Genomic DNA, 22,793 nt, shown 5'->3' on the forward strand with positions numbered 1-22,793 from the left:
CTTTCACACTTTTTAGGTAGTCACGAAGGCCTTTTCTTTGCTATTATTTATTAACACGTGGGGTGTTGGTGGCTTATGCAAATCACCCCCCCTTCATTCCCCCCCCCCCCCTTTTGCCTCCCAATTCCCTCGTTATTTCGTACTTTGCAAGGACTCGTGAATCCACAGCCAGTAAAGAGTTAATCTGAGTTTGACTTTCCGATTATCCAACGATTCGTGACTTGCACTAAATTATTAGCACGAGGAACAGCTTCCTAAATTAGTTATTGTTTCTTCCTTTGATAACAGTGAAGGCCTAGCCTATGATATTAATTCATTGAAGAATTGATAATACAGACGCCTAACATTAATGCTTAAAGGAACAAGTAAAAACGGTTCAATGACATTTGCTCCTGCGACGAAATTTTGCTTCCGTGGAATATCTGCACGCTAAGCCAAACATAAATTCTACCCACAAACGTTACCATAACCCTTATCCTAATCCTCTCATCAAACTAAACCTAAAACCCTTTTACCACTCTAACCCTAACCCTATAAGTCCTTCCAGAAAATAAGACCGGAGCAATTGTCGCAGGAGCAAATGTCGCGTCACCGTAAAAACACTTGGAACTACATCTGCAGCTAATGACAGACAGCTAAATGTCCATGACGTAATTTTTGGAACTTCCATGGTAAACATGAAACCTAAAGTTGTCTGAATGGATGTGCTTTATTCGCCTATCTACACATCCGCTGGCTTGCGTTCTGCGCGGATCTGTGGAGATGTCCCGAATTTAACCTTCAATGAGCAAGGTTACGAAATCCCTCTTATACACTCGATTGAATCACCCTTGTATGTGTGCAAGACTGTGACATCTTCACGCCTGAGTGGTTCGTCTTACCTTGCATTAAAGTCACGATGGGGGAGGGGGGAGGGGGCACACAAGTAGAATGAAAAACACTTGGAATAGCTCCGCAATTACAATTAAGCTTATGAGCATGAGGCACTGACGGGTTATAAATCTATGGTAATGGACTCAATATTATGAAGTAATTTACCATCTTCATTAGATCGTCTTATCGTGCAAGTGATTTTATACTCATATTTCTGAAGTAAATTCAGATGTATTTTCGAAGTAGACTAGGTATGTTATGTATAAAGATTTTATGCATGCTCTGCTCACATTATGCCCTGAATAGCCACAAAGCTTGCCGGAGGCTTGCCCTACTTAGCAACAACTAAGTGAATTCCTGCCTGTGGTACTTAATGGGAGAGAGCAGGTGACAGGCTGTAGGAAAAAGAAACATCCAGACATTATAATACGTAACAGGAAACGGTCTACTTGGTCAACATCGTGTTTCAAAAGGTGCCAAAAATCGGTAAAAAATGAGTAGGGCAGATCCTTGTAGGAAATAATTACTCATCAACCTTCAGTAATGTCATTCATTTGTCAATCGATTTCGATTCGATTTCGATTTCGATTTCGATTTGTGTGTGGTAATCGGTGGTGTATGCACTGAAGTAGTAATGGGACTACAAATATAGATATAAACAATTATAAAATAAGGCATAGAGGTACTAAGAATGAAACACGGGACAAAAAAAAAAATTGCAAGTCGAACATGTCAGTTTCTGGTTTACTACGGGATACATTAGCAACAGACACCTGTCCTGACGTAGTTGGGATTTTTGTGTCCTAGATACGTGAAGGCAATCAAGAAACAGTACCAGTGTCAAAGAATCCCTATAAATCCCGAAAGTATTGAGCAGGTCTAACCGAATTTGATGAGCAGGACGCCGTATTATTGAATATGTGGCGCTTTAAAAATCCTCAGAATCCGAAGATAATTACCTTTTTAACACGATTGCCCTCTATGGGCAGAAAGCTTCAATTTTGCATTGTGCTAGGGGCAAGTTTTAGCCAACTTTAACATTGCGTCATCAGAAGCAAAGCTTATTATCAGTTCCATTTTAGACCCAAAAAAAAAAACGCCTTTGGGTTTGTATCGTTTTGTTTTTTCCCCCTGATTCGCTCTTATCCATCTATGCATCCAAGAAAATGAATTTCGTTACAAGTACCTTTGTCAAAAGCAATCTCTGCCAACCTGCCAACCTCTTACTGATTCATGATTGTGCAATAATTCACGAGAGAAAATATATGATGCAATATTGTGTATGCGTGGTCTGTGTTTGTGTGTGTGTGTGTTTGTGTTTGTGTGTGAAAGTTCTCTAAAAATTGGAGTGCTACTACAACAGACGAAATCAATGATTTATCCCTTTTTTCCCCCTTCGCAAGAAGAAGAATTGAGATTCATGGATTGTTTGACAGACATTGATTTCCGATTTGGGAGAGCAAAAAAAAAGAGAAAAAAATAGGCCTTCCTACATGATATCTCCGTTACACTAGATTTATACTATATCATATTACAGCAATATCAAGAGCTGGCTATAATACACGCATATTCTATCACAGCGTCATTGAGGACAACATTTCATGGAGAGCCTTGTTTAAAACACTGAAACATGAGCAGTAAAAATAATAATGCGAAGGGGATAAAACAGTTTCGATCATATTCAAGATCGCAGGTGATGCTATACCAAAGCTAAGTGCATGCTGAATACCATTGATTATGACAATGGTCCTTCGGAGCTCCCTCTAACTCCATCGCTAGCCCTATGTGCCTAATGTAATCGGAAGTGTGCGCATTTCATCTCGGGGAATTATCATAGCTAGTAGCCGACTTGTTAACATTTGAACCTCAGTCACGTCAGTACGCTCATGCACAGCATATTTTGATAATCTAGATGACTTTTATGTAAGCATCAAAATGGAAAATCGCGTTACAATTTTTTAGAGTAACATTTTCTTCAGTCCGTCCCTCGTCAAACTTAGAACCTCATTTGTTTATTTATTTATTTATTTATTTATTTATTTATTTATTTGTTTATTCATTTATTTATTTATCTGTCTATCTATCAATCTATCTATCTATAAATTTATCTATTTATTTATTCATTTATTTATTCATTCGTTTGTTCATTTATTTATTTATTTATTTATTTATTTATTTATTTATTTATTTCTACATTTATTGATTGTGCCTTCTGTTAGTCACTTCCTAATCATGAGACGATTTACTCAATTCACTAAAGCAAATAAGCTTTAAGAAGAGGAGGATCTTGGTGACACAGACTTCACGTGCTGAAGGGAATCCCAGCTGACGTCGGAAAACTTTAATGATCACGTGACATATTCATGCCGGGGAGCCTCATTTACTTTAAGTGTCGCATCTCCGCTCCGTAATGAATCTCGTTTGGAAATAATTGACCTTTCCCCCACGCGTGTACTGAGGAAGTTCTGCCTTAGTTGTAAACTGAAAAAAGGAAAAAAAATCGCAATGGAGCAAGGAGAAGTAGGTTAGGAGGCTGACTGGCTTTAAACAGATGATCTAATGGAAGTGAAGAGAGATGCATTTGTAGGTAAATGCACATCTATCAAGTAGAAATGACAAATCAAAGTCCAGAAGATCAAAGTCTTTGTGCACCCTTCGCAGCGTGGCGTCAGAATACTTTGAGACGAGTTACACTTTGTTCTTCACTGGGTGCACGAAAGTTGCAGAAGTTGATAGTCGAGTGCACCTTTAACGGAATATCGCGCAAGACACTCGTCGATGTATTTTGGTGTTCCATTAAAGACCACTTTGTAGATCTGTAGAAGGAGTTTGAATTAGATTCTATCCTTGACTGGCAGCCGGTAGAGTTGACTAGTCCTAGGGGCTGAATGAAATGAAGGACATGAAACACATTCTGTACTCTCTGAAATCGATTAACAGCAGGTCGACTTACTCTACCAAGTAACAGCTGAAAAAAAAAAACTGCAGTAGACCCGTCGTGATTCTATTGTAGGTACATTATAGCTCGGACAACTCTCACAGCAGCATGGCGAGTATAGATTCCTAGTAGGTATGTTAGCGATTTGTCCAATTGCATGTGTGTGAATAAATCATGTTCTTGTTAATGGGGGAAAATATTTCCATTTCGGATTTATTACGATACATGAGTACCTGTATGCCCGTGTTTGCGCATGTGTGGCAGTCGGCAAAGTGACATTTGATTCGACGTCATCATAATGAAGGCCTTTTTTTTGGGGGGGGGGGAGGGGGGTGTCACTGTATCGGGATGTTTAAGATTGAGGAGGATCTTGTAGGTTATCTGTTCAGGTTGTCTGTGTGAAGTTTTGTTCAAACTAAAGTCCGAGTATCTCTTCCGAGTCGACTCCACAGCCGAAAGTCATCTCGCAATTTAACCTCCCCTCTCCTCCACGCCCAAGGTGATGGGCAACTGATGGAGGATTTATTGGATCATGGAGGACTTATGAGACTGCATGCATCACCATGGTCTCTGGTTCATCAACCGCTACCGTTCACATCATGAATGAGGGCTCAACCATGCCCTGTACCGCCAATGTCACGTCCCGAGTGTTGACACTTGGGACCTATTCCTCACCCTGCATCTCCTCTTTTCTCCCTCTTCCTCCTCCTCCTCCTCCTCATCATCATTATCGTCCCTGAGATCCGAAGGTGTTCAACCACGAGCACAGTGAAAAAGATGGTGCAACTTAGAAAAAAAAAAGTGATGCGGGAGGAAAAAACCCCCACACAATTGACGATCACCGTGTACACACATGCACATAATTATTATACACTAAATTGTGTCTTATACATGACATAATACACAGATATACTCACACACACATACACATATATAATTATATATATATATATACATATATATATATATATATATATATATATATAAGTATACATATTATTTGTGTGTTTGTTGTGTGTATATGTCTCCCATTTATAGAACCCACAGATATCATCATAATTATATAACATATAAAATAATATAAACATATATTTCTAAGTAAACTTGTTGCAATGATCAAGATCTCCATCGTGCCATGTCATAGATGCTGTTGCTACTGCTGCTGCTGCATTTGCTTTGCTTTTGTTTGTTTGTTTTTTATTCGGCTGTCTTTGAAAGAAGGTTTCTGACGTGAATTAAACTAGCAACGCATTACTCCTTTTCCGCGTTTGGTATTGATCGGCAACTTCAGCACCGGGATTAAAGATGAGGGTAAGCTAGCCTAATGTGCGGATTGCCCCCGCAGATCGATATTTAGGTGACCACTTCACTTCGTTCCCACGTTACTTCTGGGTTAAAGTATGTAAAATTCCTTTTCTTTAACTTTATCGCGAAATAAACACCTTTGCATTGCCTTTCATTCCCCCTCCATCTCTTTATTTGCACTTTGACACAGTCGTCTTCTCTTCCAGCCACATGGACATGTGGACTGGGTTTGGGTTTGATTTTTGCGAGCTGATCAAATCGTAAATCCGCAAGCCCACTTCTCTGCGCTTCTCTGGATATCATGTCTTTCCCTATGACGAGTCAACCGGCTCGAGTGTTTTCGCAGGCTTTAGCAAAGGCTCGATTGTTTGTCTGGGTTTTTTTTCCCCTCCTCGCCTCCTTCCCAATTAATCTGACACAGACAAAACACACACACACACACACACACACACACACACACACACACACACACACGCACACACACACAGACACACCATTTTTTTCTTTTATATCCATAAACTAACCAGCACATTAATGATTAAAAAACTTCATATGCCAATTCATTTTAATGGCGTTGCTTTTTTTTTACCGATCAAGCTTGTGGGATAGATGGGTCTTGGGCAAAGAATTTGTGGAAGCATGATGAGCTGCGAAGACGAAATCAGACGCCGGGGAGTTGCGGGGGAAGGGAGAAAAGTTCTGAAATATCAACTTATTCTCTATAAACCCTAAACAGCTAAAAAAAAAGAGGACCAAAACAAAGAAGAAATCATGATTTTGAATTTCTAAATGTTTCATTATTTTTTACTTCTTATCTGCAGGATATGCGCATTCATGTCTTCATTGATCGGAGCCCCTAAATCTATAAACTGCGAACATTATTAGCAGCAACAGTGGAACTACTATGCCCGAGAACAATAGACTATATTTATGGTTTATCTGCCAGCGATGAAGACAAAATTTGTGTTTGCAGTGACTGTTCTTTCGATCTAGTTTTAGGCACCCTTAGGTATAGCAGGAAAAAACCAGTTTGTTTGGATAGGGTTACCTGATTTCTTGGTTTCCGACCGATTTTCTCTATTGCGTGCTCGTGTTGACTTTTAATTCTTCTGGTATTTGCTTTGACACTTATGCCCTCGGGTGTCACTGGGATCTCAACTAGCCAACAATCATTTCTGCTGGGGTTTTTTTTCCGAAAAAAAATCTTATCTCGCATACTCAGACACGCAGGTGTTTTCGCCACTTTTTACACTTTGCTCCATTTTCTGTGACATTTTCAACAGGTTTATTTGCTATTAGCGATTTACGATTACGGCTATTGATTTACACGCACAGCAGAAGGAAGAAAAAGACAATTTTTTATATGTACTGTAGAACTCTTCATAAATGTGTTCTTTCACTTTCAAATTTAATGGTCAGCAACATATTAAACCATCAACATATTATTACCGTGCGAGGACAGACACCCATTAGCAATATGATGGTGGCATTTTCTAACGTCATTTGGAACATGTTTAAGTCGAACTGATTTTAAGTCCGAATTTTTGTCATTTTTGAACAGTGCATAATACAAACGAAAAAAGAGACGAAACAAAACAAAAGCAAAACCAAGAAAAACATCAACAACAACAAAAGCAGGTGAATTCTGAAAATTTAGAATTATCTTTGATATCAAACTTTCCGTTGAATATAGATTCAACCAATCGTGCTCAACAATGAATCCTAAAAAATGAGTAATTTTGTTATCAAACTTTCTCTTAAATATAGATTCAGCCAATCGCGCTCAACAATGGGCGCTAAAAAAAAATCATACGTTTAAAGGTACAACGCGAAGTTAATTCCTAATTTCCGACATACGTAGAAATTGAATTAAACTGGCGTTTGTTGTCATTGCAAACACGCCCGTCGCTTTCGAACAATGACAAAGACATGAAATCATTTACCTCTCATCCTTCATACAGAAGGGTGCAACGTGTTTATACTTTACTATATCGGTGTAATTAAGGTCACGTGCTCATGAACGGCAATGAACGCGCAGAGCTTGACTCAATAAACAGTAATTACACACAGACTTCGGCAACACTGAACCGAAGGTCGCGATGCTAACCGTTGCGTGACGTAATCACGAAGGGCGCTTGTCATCTCAATTACCGTTCCGCATTGAGGCAAACTTCACATTTCGTAAAGAGGCGCGTTTTACTCCATGACATGTCACGTGATCCTACAATATTGCATGATATTGCGAGGACAGTGCTGAGTCCGCCAGGTGCACCAGCCCTTTAATGTGAAAGAAAAAACTACCTCATGATTGACTGAATCTTTCGATTTGTCGATCATGTCGATGTATCGGTAAGCCGTGACAAACTAACCTGCAGAATTTTGAACAAAATGGTATTAAAGTAATGGTAACATTATGGAATATGGATATCTAATGGGTACTCAATTCATCGAAGTCAACTTAGACTTGTTAGAGGTGGTTTTGTGCCGTAACTTTCAGCTGTTCCTCGAAAGCACCGACGAGGAAGAGGCACAAGAATAAAAAGATGTGCTTTCGCGATGTATCCTGCAGGGGCCAAACCATGACAATCAAATCATGCAAATTAATAATGATGCATTAACACAGACAGGTGACTGTTGCTCCAGTCCTCATGTATTGGAAGCGGTATCGTGATGTTCACTTTAATCTCTCGTTAGATAGGGCAGGGATCAGGTGGTAGGCCGACCTCAATGATCTTAACGTTTTTATTCGAAGACCTCCTTGAAACTAGACAAGGAGAGTACTTATTATTAGCGAAGAAGCTGGTGCCAACAGATTACCAGTTTCACTCTTTACTTAACCCGTTCCATATGAGAACCTTGTGGCTTGTGTAGTAAGTTTATGGAAATTTCAAAATTCAGTATGGAACGGGTTAACTTTAGAAAATTATCAACTATTAAAAAAGAACAAAAGATTAAAGAAAATAACTGAAAGAAATGATTGACATAATCAATGATATAAAATGAACATGAATCCATTAAGATTTAAGTGACGTAAAATAGGATTGCGGGGGGAATATTGTTTACCTAGCAAAATTTGGTTCAGGTTGGCGTGTCATAGTTTGGCGATTCTTTATTTGATAACTTCGTATTTTCCAACACATAATTTAGGCATTCACACTGACCATTTCTTCTTTGTCTTGAACCTGTGTTATTGCATGGGGAAAGATAAGCACAGTTACGTCTCTTGTACAACACTTTTGCATATTTCACTCGATCTCAAATATGTGACTGTGTGAAAGAGGCAGTCATTTCCAGATTTCCGTCAAATTGAAGTATTTCAATTTCATTATCTTGGTCATTTTTGGATCTTGACATGTATTGAAATCCAATGTACAGGTTCAAGAAATGATAACGACATCAGAAGATTATTACAAAAACACTTTGTCAAGCAGAAATGCACTATAGCAATAGCTTTGATGCATGGTGTTATGCAAAATATCACGGAAGTATTCCCCCGGCTACAATCTATTTTGAATTTAATATTGATCGTTTGGGAATTCACATATGAATGTATAATTAAGTGATTAAACGAAAAGTCGCTTTCAGACGCAGTAGAAGTGAAGATAAATAGATAAATAAATTGATCAAGTATGCGTGAGCAAGTTATTAAGCAATGAATACATGAATACAATTGATCACACCGGAGTCTTTTCGCATTAGGGCACACGGTTAAAGGTTGTTAAATCTAAACATATAAGATTGTAAATAATGTATGACTGTATATACGTTAAAAGGCAAATTATCTCATTAACATTTTTGATGGATGAATTTCTGCTCTATATCCGTTGTACGGTTATCTTTCATTTTTGATAGTGTGCTATTCTTATTCGGAATGTTTAAGTTATGGTTCATCAATCTTCCTTTGTTTACGGCTTGTGGCAACGCAGAATAGAACAAAGTTTGTGTTGTTCTGGATATACCTCACTGTTTTTCAGTAAACACAGAATGTGTTTGTGTGTGTGTGTGTGTCTGTCTGTGTGTGTGTCTGTGTGTGTCTGTGTGTGTTGTTGTGTTGTTGTTGTTTTTTGTGCAAGGAAAGAGTCTAGTCATATCACTTTACAGAATTTCATCCTCGAGATGAGAAAGTGTGTAGGCTAGTGCTAACATTATCTGCATTAATGCTGAAAAGAACACTGGCTTCAAACTGTCAAGGGAATCCCCCCCCCAAAAAAAAAAAAAAATAAAAAAAAAATATTCGGAGTGAGCATTAGTAAAACATTCAGTGCGCTCAGTGAGAGTGTCAGGAAAACCGGACGGTCTGTTAACATTTTCAAAGTTATTAGATTTGTTAATTTCATTTGCCGCCCCTAATGTATTGAACCTCTGCAACTGTTCGTGACGTCAATGTAGTCAACTGACGTGGAAAAAAACAAAAACAAACGGGTGTTATGAAGAAACTCGGACGTTCTGTTCAAAACTTCGTTATAAATTCATCAATTTTGAACGGTTTTCATTTTTTGCTCAAACTTTCATCGAGTGTTTCACTAATTTTAACTAATTTTCGGAATCCACTTAATTCTAAGGTGAATTCTCTTCTAAAGGTCCTCTGATATTCAATTCACGTTCTATGTACACGATGAGTTCAGTTGATATCAGTAGGTCTTTGATATTCAGATGTCAATGTCAATTTTTTTTTTCATTTAATGTTAGATTATGCGATGCATATTTTGATCAAACGGTCGCACAATTTGTGATTAGCAGGTGTTATCCATGCGTACACATCAGCAGAAGTCAACATGTAAGGAGACCTTTAAAAACACATTTGCCTTGATCACCAACTGTACGGTTAAGACAAGATAAAGAAAGAAAACAAAAACATGAGAAAGGAGTAAGCATGAATACAAACAAGCGGGCGTCGCAAATTATGGGCGCGCGTATGTGAGCAAACACATTTGTTGTCCCGAGAGGACGGAGCAATTTTGGGAATGTATTCATAACGCAACTTTACACCTGCCCTGGATTGGTCCGTCACAGCGGTGCTGACGCCATCACACCGGCGCACAATTCGAAAAGAAAACATTCCTGAGTACATGAGTGACACGAATACCCTTTGAGATGGGTATATTGGAGAACCATAAACTGCACTCAGTACGGCCTGCATGAAACACGAAGAATATTTTAAAAAAATGAAAACAACAGCACGAAGGAATGGAAGAAGATATACGTAAGAGAATTAGATCGGATTATTTTTTTTCACGTGACCAGGCTTGGTTATTGCATGCAGGGAAATATAAAACAACAACAAGTAGGAATGGAAGAAGACATACATAGGAGAATAAGATCGGATTTCTTTCTTCTTCTTCTTTTTTTTTTAATTCAAAGTGATCAGGCTTGTTTATTGCAGGTTACATTGGTGGATTATGGCTCTGATAAAATGAAAGTAGTCAAAGACATACGTGACATTCTCTTCTATCTATCTATCTATCTATCTACCTACCTATCTATATACCTATCTATCTATCTATCTACCTATCTATCTATCTATATATCTATCTATCTACCTATACTCTTCTTTGAGTGTGATAGTTTCACAGATCCGTATAAAAGTATCCTCTTGAGACAATAGAACACGTTTTGACTATCAACCGATTTTCCAAGTTGATATTAAAAGAGAAAAGACAGACATGTAGACATTAAGTGAAAGCATTACACCCCATTGAATTCAAATGCCTGAAGTCAACACTGTTGGCGCACTCAATAAAGCAACCTATAAACTCGAATCAGAATTTGAAATGGCAGAAAATTGGCGACGAGGCTGAATTACGAAGTCATCTGTTGACAACTGTCGTCGAAAAACGACAACTGGACGTCGCCATCTCCCTGAAAGTCACTCTGAGTGTCACAGTCATTATTTCATGCTTCAGGTTCAAGTTTACTACGATTTAATAAACACAGACCATGCTTTCCCCCCCCCCCCCCCCCCCCCCGGCCTCTTTACGATGAATTGTTTTATTCAATGCGACGCGTTGGACAAGAAACTCGGACTTAACTAGATTTTACGGGACAGCTCTCTGCTGTTCAAGCCATTATAATGTGCATATTATTTATATCATCTATATATTTTGTTTGTCAGGCAGACACAATTTCATCAACCGGCTCTTGAAAACTGCATATACGATGGAGAGGGAGTGGAAAATGTCACAAGCGCGACGCGCATCAAATCGGTCATCTCCTTTCACATCCGAGAGCCCACCGAATCTGGTTGCAAACCGACACAGCATAATTTCGTTGCCCGCGCGAACAGAAATGCTCTACAAATTCGATTAGTCCGCCCTGACTTTATAGGGAACAACGCAAGGAAAATCTAGTTTATACAACTTTCTTCATGTAATGATGATTCGAGTCTTCGGTTTGGGTGAGATTTTTTTTTTTTTAATGTCAATGTCTGCTTTAGCCATAACTGGAGGGCTTCAATATGCCTAACAATAGCTGATTTATGTACTGCCATAGCAAGAATGCACCTAACACATAGCACTAGTTAGTGAATCATCTTTCTTCTTCATTTTAAATCCACACAGTTATTGCTGACACGAGTTACTGTGTTTTAAAAAAAGAGTAGGTCTATAGTAAAGTGTATAATATGAATCATAAGGCTTTTATGAAGGCTCGATTAAAGTCTTTTTGATTTATCCCGCATCTCTTTGTTTAATAAGATCATAATTGAATGATTATAATCCTCGCGCGCTAACATCATCTGCTCGCATTGTTGTGTTATGAAGAAAGGGTGACTTCTTCTTCAACTGCTAAAACATTGCATTACAAACATGAAGCTAAAGACATGGTCTGAACACCAATGGAGAAGGAGCAATACACACAACTATCGAAAACTGTGCCCGAATGTACAATCAAGCTCACCCTAGTTTACGGCAGAGGAGGTAAGATGGGAAGTAAGTGCAAGTACCAGACACAAATGTCACTGTCAAATATCGACAAATCTGTAAATAATTGGCCTAATTTCACCACAATGGGGCTAAGCCAGGGGCTTCATTTGCCCTAATGGACTCATATTACTTTCTCGGAGAAAACAAGTTGACTTAAAGCAAGACAATAGTGCTCCAGTCAACATTGAGCTTCACAGATATACGACCGTGCACTGAGAGTCACTTTGTAATGACGTCTATGCCAATAGTCGTAAGAGTGAGAAGAGACTTGAAGAAAAATGACAGCGGAATTAATTGTTCTCTTCTATTCCGATGATCCTCAAAGCGTCTCCTTGTCAGCGAAAGAAGAAAATCACGGTAAGACATCAAAAGGTGTAAACTCATTTTCGATATGTGTGCAATTGTGAGATGTAGGATCTTTACCTACATTCAAAGTCATTGAGAGCGAATGAACCATATAGCATCCATTGTATCCATCATTTATTATTCATAGTGATCCGCATTCGAACAAGCGAACTGGACAGGTGAGATATATCATGTTACAAGAATTTATTGTTTTTTTAATTTTTGATTTGTTTTTGTGTTGTTGTTTTTTGTTGTTTTGTTTAGTTCATGCGACTTTAATCGAAACCCCAGCCCCTTACATACTCTTTAGAACTATCCTGTAATTACCTCTTCATTAATTTTTGCAAGATTTTTTTGATGCCCATGTTTGGCGATTTGCAAAATCATTACAAAGAGATCACATCAACCTTTCAGAGTTACGAGACAATCAAATGCTACGGACCAACTTCAGTATAAAAGTGAATTATGCATACAAACATTCAAACTTATGGGAGGTCTTGAAAGACTTTTCCAGGCTTATTTTTTACCATGCTTACCGTTCACTTTAACAGGGTACGCATAAAACTAGCAAATATGTAAATTTGGAAGAGGATAGATAAATATCTTTAAAATGTCATGGAAGTCACACAGTTTTTACTGTCATTACAGGCAACAGTTTTCTACATTCGCGTCAAAATAAGAAAACGAATAAAGTAAAATAACGATAATAATTTACATAAACGAAGTTTGCAAAGGACAAAACTACTGAACCATTTGATATCCATACTTTTCTTGCTACTAATGTTCCTTGCGTCTCATAACTAACCAAATCTATGTTTGTTTTCAGTGTTTATCAATGGCCTTCATTCCCTTTCAATTCCTAGGGGCAAAGAACGCAAATAATGCTGGTTTCCAAATTAATATGTGAAAGACTAACAACTAGCACAGTAATAAGTAATGTGTATCGACAAAACTTGTCTGTCAACCAAGCATTCCGCCATCGAGATTGCACCCCCCACCCCCCCCCCACCCCCGTAAAAACAATCTCCAACGACGCCTCCAAAGCAGCAGAGACTATTATCCTAATCCTTCACTGTAACTGCGCGTGCGCATTAGCGTGTTTGTGTCATCTCAAAGCTCTCTAAGAGCAGGTCTTTGAAACCACACCGGAAATTTTAGACCGCTATTTCAGGTCACAACTATGTGTGTGTCAATGGACCTTTGTCCTCTTCGAGTAGGTCCCTTTTTACTAATTAACCTCTACTCCAATCCTTCCCCAAATCTGCACTGGCTGATTGATTGAAAAGGGTTGCTCTCGTTTCTATAAAAGACAACAGACAAAGTTGCATGTTTTGATACACATCCGAGTCATCCCAAATCCTACCCCCCCCCCCTCCCCCGATATACTGGGCCAACCATGCTCAAGCACAAAAAGAAAGAAGGTAAAAATACGTATCCACGTACTGTACGCGCATTTATAGAATAGGCGGATAGCGCAGAACCTCTCTCTATTGAATCTGGGAGTGTCGTGTTTGTTCAGCGGCGGGAACAGGGAATGCGGGAATGCAGACGTGAGTGACAGAATTAAGAACTATTAAAGCACCAGTCCGCAGACTGTACCGAACGCGAGTCAATATATCATATTTGGCGAGCCGTCACTATTGTGATATGCCCGGAAGAAATGGATTGTCGGTATTCATTTTGCATCCCCACTGCACAGCTCCGCTGCCGTAAGAGTAAACGCACTTTTCGTCAGAAAAGGACCCACTTAAGCCTGCCATTCTCTTAATATCAGGTATATGTTTATTTCTCTACCTACGTGCGTGAACTGTAGGTCTACACAACACGCTCATTGGTGGAGTTGAACAAATTCAAAGAGAATCAAACAAACAAAAAATCCGCAAAGGAAGACCATACAGGAAAGTGAGTTTGATATATTTGATAATTGAAATCCTTTGTGACTTCAAGTATTTTGTGGAGGTTTAAGAAGTATACTGCTGTCATCACCATATTATAACGAGGTCATTTGTAATATTCCTATAATGAACACAAATGTATCACATTGCTTCCATCTCCCTATCATTCTCTCTCTCTCTCTCTCTCTCTCTCTCTCTCTCTCTCTGTGTCTCGGTTTGCCCTGCTGCATATCAGTGCATCATTCAAGAAAACAAACAACAACAACAAACAAAAACAAAAACATGTTATACCAATGTAGAATGTGTCTGTCCTCGCTCTTAGTTCTCTCTTACTCGTGCCTCACTATTCCTCTTACAATGAAAAAGACACTCAATATGAGTTGACCATATCCATGGCAATGATTTATTTCTCTCGCACGGTCATAACACACACACACACACACACTCACACACACACACACACACACACACACACACATATATATATATAAATATATATATATATATATATATATGTATATATATATATATATATATATATATATATATATATATAATTGACATAATGAAGACAGTAGACGTCTCACGATGTCTACTGTCTTTATTGTCTCAATTATATCTTTCTATCCAAGATGACAGACAGAAGCATTCGGTAAAAATATCAGCATCATTCCATTACATGGAGAGAGAGAGAGAGAATTAAAGTTGTATGCTTCATTTTAAGGGAGAGATAATTGTTCGCTCTTTACTTGGACTTTAAACGACACCCAGCGAAAAGCAATGTTGCAAGAGCGCACGTCGTTACATTCTTCCTACGCACCCAAATCAGTTAAAATCAAAATATTAACTGAAAGAGAGCAAACTGTCCAGGTTCGATTTGTCTGTCTGTCTGTCTGTCTGCCTGGGTTGTTTCTCTCTCCCCCTCTCGATCGATCGATCGATCTGTGTGTCTTTCTATCAACCAAATGTATATATATATATATATATATATATATATATATATATATAATTTAATATCAATCTATCCACATGTATTCATCTGTCTCTTTCCCTATCTCCAAGCCATGGTGATTGATAAAGACCATTTTACTTACTCCGTCCAGGTAGCCTGGTGTTGGCCTGCTCAAGGATTGATGACAGCGTCTGGGTGTAGGTAAATGCCACCACCACTTCGAGGATTGGGTTCTGATTGAAGGCGTCTACAAGCCTCTGCATTCCTAATTAGACACAGCCAAAAAAAAAGAATAGAGGACATGTAAAAAAAAAAGTTATGTATGAAAGGCTTTTGTCACTTACTTCCGTCACATTAATTTTTGTATCCAAATTGCCACAATTTATCCATTTGTCTTCGTGGGAAATTAGATAACAAACTAGAGCGGGTCAATTGTTCTTCACATTCACCACTTCGAATTTGCGTCTTGGTACACACAAAGAAATATATGAATATATATTTGGAGTACATCGTTACACATAAACTACGTGTACAAGTAATTTCTTTTGATAATCAGAACATTTAAAGGGGGAAATATAAAACTACATTGTATTTCTGCTATTCGGAACTATCCACACTTAACACCCCACACCTGCGTCATACGTACATGTAGTTGGAAAATCAATTTAAGACCTACTCCTTAAACTTAATGGCTACGCCATTCTTTTCCATATTTTGAAGAGTCTATAAAGGAGCTGACTCTTCAGTTCGTTCGAATAATTCATCTTGAGAACGTATGAAACAGCCATAAGCCAATATTCATTGGCGATGAATGGTAACTTTGAGAATCTCAAGTGTTTCTTTAAGATCTACTCAATGGGTTATTTTCTGCACGAATCTTTACAATTACAAAACACTTCCTTATATTATTTATGTTTTTTAGTCTAATGGGGAAATGTCCTGAGAAATACTGCCCTAAAGATAAAAAATGTGACTACTAGAAACAGTCTTCGAAAGAATCTTAGTAGTGCGACTTTAGAAGCCGAGATTCTCCCTGTGGGCTCCTGTCTTATTTTGACAGTATATAAGGCACTATATTTGGCCCTGTTTTTTATCAAAGCTCCGTTGTTGCCGAGAGGACGACGAGTGAGTGGTGTTGAAGTCTTGTAAACAGACCAGACCAGGGGGTCGTTTCATGAAGGAACTTGTCGGATAAATTAATGTTCGACAAGTCAATTATATCCGACAAGTTCAGAGAAATCAGCCAATCAGACTAAAGAATTTCTCAAAACTTGTCGGATATAATTGACTTGTCAGATATTTTATCCGACAAATTCCTTCATGAAATGCCCCCCCCCCCCCCCAGATGGAGGTACTCGGATACGAATGCTGCTACTGCGACAAACCCGAGTTTCTCGAGGGCGTGATGAGAAAGATAATCAGGTTTAGGGTACAGACTCATAGAAGCAAATAACAGAATTGTGACAGACAGACAGATAGACAGACAGAATTACATACAGAAATGAAGGGAAAGAAAGAGAGAGAAGGCAGAGGGCGTTGATCACCCCCCTCCCCCTTCTCTTTCCCCTTTAATGTTTGTCATGCCTCTTGACCCAGTATTTGGACCATGACCACCACACCTTCAACCTGTCCCGTGGGGTTGATGATGATGATGATGATGATGATGGAAACGTACATGACGGGTTGTCAATGAGACGTGACCTGCACTCTCTACTAAAACACGTTTTTGTTTTGTTTTGTTTTTTCTCTGTACGTGGATGGTATGCTGTTCAAGTTTACAATGTTATTTCACGACATTCCAAAACAAAGTGTCAAGAGCGAACATTTCCTCCAGAAAAAAAAGCATAAAAAGCAAAAACTATTTTAACAAGATCAGCAGCTCGTCCATTGCACTTAAAGTTGTTACGACATTGCTCGTTTTACAGTCTTCTCTGTTTGCGTTCATCAACATATATCATACTATTTTTTCTTCCTTAATGATTAACGTTTTGAGTTGAAAATCAAACTCTTGCTCCCTCACGCATGGTTTCAGAAAAAGAAAATGTTGGTGTTTTTGTTATGTTTATCATGTCTCTACAGTGACTGAAAGATCAACAAACACACATAAAAAATCTTTGCGTCACATTGGTCTAAAATATCCTATTTTCAAACACCCCACTCACCGACTTACAAAATTACCCGGCTTAACAGAAATGATAATATGTTTGTGTGATTTCTAACTCATCATCTGAATAAATTACAGGCAATTGAAATAATCTAGGTGGCGATGGTGATGGTAGTAGTGGTGGTAGTGTATGAATGTGTATGAAAGAAGGGGTGGCTAGCTTGTTTCTTCACGTATATTTAGAGTGAGAGGTGAGTAGCGGAAATTAATCGCAGCTTATGTTAAACTATCGCAACACAGTTTGTGGTACATGGGAGTCATTCTGAGTTAACGGTTTCCTTTCCATGTCGGTTCACTTTTTCTCTCCGAGTTCTTTAAACACAAGTCAGCCATTGAAATTGAAACAAACTATGAAGTCCTAATGTATATAAGGATTTTTGAATAATCAATTTTCTATCGAACAAATAATTCATGATGATCCAATTACACCACATTCAAATCACAATGGGGAAAATCCTTTCTACATAAAATATTCATATACGCTGTACGTATATAACATACTAAGTATATGAAGCTGGATGTCATCTCTTGACAGTATTAACATGAAATCTTTTTCCTTTTATTAATAAGAATTGGATGAGTGCAGAAAACGCATTAGCGAGCTGGAAATAGATTTAACTGAAACTGATCCGAACCAGGATACTGTCTCAAATGATATGAACGGTTTTAGCAATTAGAAAAATGAAAACAGTGGTGCTTTTTTTTTTGATCAGTGACTTTTTTTCTGTCTCTCTTTCTTTTTTTAAGGAAGGGATTGTATTACATATCATTTCCGTTAATTCTACACTTCCTACACTACGAATGTTTTTGTTTTTGTTTTTGTTTTTATTATTGGACTTTGAAGGCATGGTGACGTTGGCATGGTTAAGATAATGTATTTCTTGGTTTCATTTATTATGATAATTATGTAACATGAGTAGCTAGATTTCGGACGGTTGATGTTCAGACACAATTTTAAACAGCTTACCTTCTTCATCGACTTCAAGGGATACTAACTCATCCACTGCGATGCATATTCCAAGTTGAGTCGCCCGACGTCGGAAGTCGAGCGCGATAGATCGCCCGTAGGCGTTGTCGAGCGCGATCAGCCCCACCCAATTCCAGCCAAAGCTGGCGATAAGTTCGGCAACGGCCGCCGCCTGGTGGAAGTCGGAGGGGACAGTTCTAAAGAAAGTCCGGTACGCCTTCCTGTCGCTCAGCAAGGCGCTGGTGGCTGAATAACTAATCAGCGGAACGCCGAAGTTCTGGGCGTAATCGGCCACGGTTTGGGCGCTCGCGGACGTGTCGGGACCGATGAAGAGCAAGGCAGATTGGTTAGCGATGAAGGCGTCGGAGTTCAGCGAGATCGCCTCCTCGTCGTACTCCAGACCAAGGCACTGGGTTGCCGCGCGGAGTGCGGAGCTTTTCCAGTTACAGATATCCCTGATGTCGTACTCGAGCTTAATATCCCCAAGGATGTCCGTATCGTGATTGATTTCATCGATGGCGTAGATCATGGCTCGAGCTCGCAAGTAAGAGATCATGTGATAGCCATCGCATCGTTCACGGGCTGGACCCTCTGTCCAGCTCATGTCGTCGATCTGCACCTGGTAGTGGATTGAGAAAAGTCCGCAAAGCTTAACCCTGATCGTCGGTGGTATCGCGGAAGGTTCCTTGCATAAAACGCTAAACATCAAACTACAAAATACCAACAGAAACGTGACGTGAACAAGTACAAAAGCCATTGCGGCAAAGTCGAACTATTTCATTCCCAGCGCACAGTCGTAGAATCTCTTTCCAAATTCTTGAGTAGCTTTTAACCGCGTATTTTATAAACCTCTGATCTCAACCAAAAACTGCTTAAGGATTCACATGGATTACCAGAAGTTTCTCTTTGTCACACTGGACTACCCACAGAAATATGTTGACATCAAATGAGGTTAAGTAACTTGCTTCCAGTCGCACATGAGCACAAACTCATTTAACTTGCCTCCCGGAGGCGCGAAAGCTATAAAGAAAACTGACACGGTAGGATGTCGTTCGATATCAATTTATCAAATATTTAGGAGAGAAAGGTAATTGATCCATGAACATCCCAGCTATGCCACACTGGAGCCAGAGGATAGGGTTAATCTCTTTCTCGTTCACGTGATGAAAGTGTAGTGAGCGGGTGGTTGCGCTATCTCTCGCCCAACGACGGTCACCGACGGATCAACTCTATGAGTCAAGTGCGAGCACGTACCGCGTACCGACTGACGGACTTACAGTCGTCAAATGCAGCGAGAAAGCGCTTACACGCACACTGATCCCAGCTATCTCGTATAAACATCAGCAAGACTGTTCCGGAAAGTCGATAGATCTAATGGCGGACTCTAACTGACATTAAATGCTGCACGCATCTTCCCTTTCAACAGTAGATCTGGCGTTTAGAATAAAGTCAAACAGTCGCGTAAAATTGTCATCATAACGTTTCAAAGAATTTTCTAATAATCTATTCCATCGTAAGCTGTTTAGCGAATTTAAATTGATCACAATAGACGAAAAGAAAATTTTAGCTTTACGCATGCAAGATTTGCTTTTAATATCAACTTTACAAGATTTTAACGACAAACATCCTCTTGAATCGTTCATGATCAAAAGAACCTTATATCAAAATATAGCCTAAAATGATTATTTGTTTCTGTCATACAATCTACACACACGCGGATGGCTGTGTGTGTGTGTGCGTGTGTTTTGCGTATGTGCATGTGGGTGTGTGAGTGTGTGAGTGTATGCATGGTTGTTTGTGTGTTTGTGTGTGCATGGATTTGCATGCTTAACTTGGGGGAAGAATAGAGGAGGGCATGTAAATAAGGAGATTGTGATCATCTTGAGCTACCAGCATAAGAATTGTCCTCGCCGTTAATTAAAACCGGCTGATCTATGGCTCATTAGGTGTGTACTTGACTTCAGGATTGTCATTGATATTGTTGGCAGCTACCAAATGTCAGAGTATTAAAGTCTAATTTACAATGATCTCCTCCATGGCAGGGATAAGTGTTCTCGGGTCTCGCTATTGCGCGGAAATAGGGAGCTCATTATTTACAGGATCCAACTGTAGACACGTACAGCTTAATATCGAGGAAGCAATTTCTGATTTTCAGAATCGAGCGTCATATTTTCTAACTGAGTGAGCAAAATTCTGATTAAGATTCCGCCCATTTTCTCGCATCACTTGATTATTTTCATTAAACTGTTGAGCTCATCAGCTCAAATCACGTACCATGTTAATTTGGGGGTCAGTAGTAGTGTCTTTTTCTTACAGGTTACCTTTTTTTTTTCATTATTTCCGCAGTTTACGATACCACAAGTGAAACTATTCCTGTTTAGTTTTCTTTGTGAACACGCCCGAAGCAAAAATTGCTCGTGTGTTTCTGTGGGTCAAAATGTCTACAAATATATTGCCTGATAAGTAGTGAAGTGCGTTCTTTATTTGTTTTCCTTTTCATTAAGCCTTTCAGTCGTTAAAATGCTACTCTGTGAAATGTGAATCCATTGGAGTGAAGAAGCACAGTGGGTATCAAGGAAACAAAAAGAGTCGATAAGACGATATGAGTTGATGGGATCGAACAGCGAGATGGGAATCCTCCAGGAAAAGTTTAATATCGCGAGTATTTGCAACAGTAAATAGATAAAAACAGCTTTGAAGTCATATTTGATATTAGTCTTAATCAATTCATATCGACAGGATCATTTCAGGAAGTAGCCATTTATATCATGAAAAAAGAAGAAGTAAGAATGTGTTTTTTTCTGATGACTTTCACACACATGCACGCACCCACACACACGCACACACGTACACACACATACACACACAATCCTATTATACTCTTCATTAAAGGCATCTACATGAGGAATATGAAAAACTGAATGACCCTTTAACAGTCCCTTCCATCATGGTTTTATTGCAGAAAGATGACAGCCGCATCAAGGCAAAACGCATGCAAACAATACAGTAAGCATACGTAATAGTGAACTCAGTAACAGTTCGTATCTATCATTTTAAGGTTGTTTTTCTTTGATCTGTCTAAAATCATATAGTTGTTGTTCTACTGCAATATCGCGAAATAGTCATGACCGGAATCCGGCATAGCAGCGTTCTTTTGCACACATCTTCCTATCAAGCACAGATATGGTACATGCATGGAAGATTGCATAGCTTTTTTAATTCACTGCAATGGATAGCAAGAATGAATACAAAATGGTATGAAATGTCTATCTCTAACGATAATCTTACCCTGGAATTGTCATCTGCTTTCTTGTCTGTATGAAGTCTTGATGCACAATGACGTTTTTGTTGTTGTTATCTTTTTTTTATGGGGTAGGAGGGGGTGTAAGTTTTTGTTTTTGTTTTGTCCTTTCGCTCCAACAAGATATATTCTCGTGGGTCACTGTGTAGCTACTTGTCGCTCAATGGTGTTACTCAGTCTCGGCTTTATCAACTACTCTACTCCACACCCAAAGGTTAGGCCCCATAAACATTAATGAAGACAGCACGAAATATGACTTATTGATGGTGATAGGTGACGTTAGTGACCCTTTGCTCCGGGCAACTCCTGGAATCTGTTTTATCAATCCATAATATATATATATTCAAGTAATATATCAAGTCTGTTTTATGTACTTACATAATGAATAAAGAACACAAAAAGAGAGAAAACACTGCTGTATGTATTACTCAAAATATAAACGAAATGTCTTTGATGAATTCAGAGATTATCGTGAGGTGTCGACCCCGCAGAGGGTACCAAACCAGAGAGACGGACTACCATATTATCATATTTCGTTGTAAGCATGCAGTTTCGTTTCATTTTTAATACTGTATACCTCCTCATTGTGCATTCCAACGTGCAAGCGTGAGCACCACCTATGAATACTTCAATATGTTTATTAGACAATTTCCATTTGGCAAAGCAGGGGAAGACCTCCGGCAGTACGTCAAAATTCCCTTTCACTGACATTATTCTGGAGGCGAGCTAAACACCTCCAATACCAGGGGCGGATCCAGGAATTCCGTACGGGGGGAGGGGCGCCTCTACAAAATTAAATCCCCCGCCCCCTTTTTTCTTTTTTATTTCTTCTTTTTAAACACAAAATAAAGGGGGGACGCGCACCCGGTTCGCTCCCCCCTGGATCCGTCACTGACTATGACTACGAGACATGACCTTATTCTTTCCTTGCTACAGGGCAGCATCCGATGCTCCTGCGTTCGAATCCCAGGCCGACCCTCTTTAAAGCTCGTCTTCATTATTCAAAGTGAAGCTCGCCGCATATAGTCCCTACATTATGTATGATTGCAGTGTCCATGCAACGTCCAAGCGAGAACGGCTATCCCCTCCCAGAGTGACCTTATCAACTCCCGTGGTCACATCGGGTGTAAGCC

At 39.1% G+C, this 22,793-nt stretch overlaps 1 protein-coding gene across 1 annotated transcript in view; it reads right to left on the reverse strand.

Annotated features, from left to right (window-relative positions):
* LOC139722915 (extracellular calcium-sensing receptor-like) overlaps positions 1 to 19,268 on the reverse strand; it is a 107,678-nt gene extending 88,410 nt beyond the window's left edge. Inside the window, exons 1-2 of the mRNA XM_071634196.1 lie at positions 18,360 to 19,268; positions 15,371 to 15,493 (exon numbers count right to left, since the gene is read on the reverse strand). Of these exons, the coding sequence (XP_071490297.1) occupies positions 15,371 to 15,493; positions 18,360 to 19,116 (880 nt within the window). The 5' untranslated portion in view covers positions 19,117 to 19,268. The remainder of the gene's footprint in view (positions 1 to 15,370; positions 15,494 to 18,359) is intronic.
* Positions 19,269 to 22,793: the final 3,525 nt, after the last annotated feature.

The sequence above is a fragment of the Diadema antillarum genome, unplaced genomic scaffold, assembly GCF_040938485.1.
Source record: "Diadema antillarum isolate AM-2024a unplaced genomic scaffold, OU_Dant_1.0 scf00000177, whole genome shotgun sequence".
Classification (NCBI taxonomy): Eukaryota; Metazoa; Echinodermata; class Echinoidea; order Diadematoida; family Diadematidae; genus Diadema; species Diadema antillarum.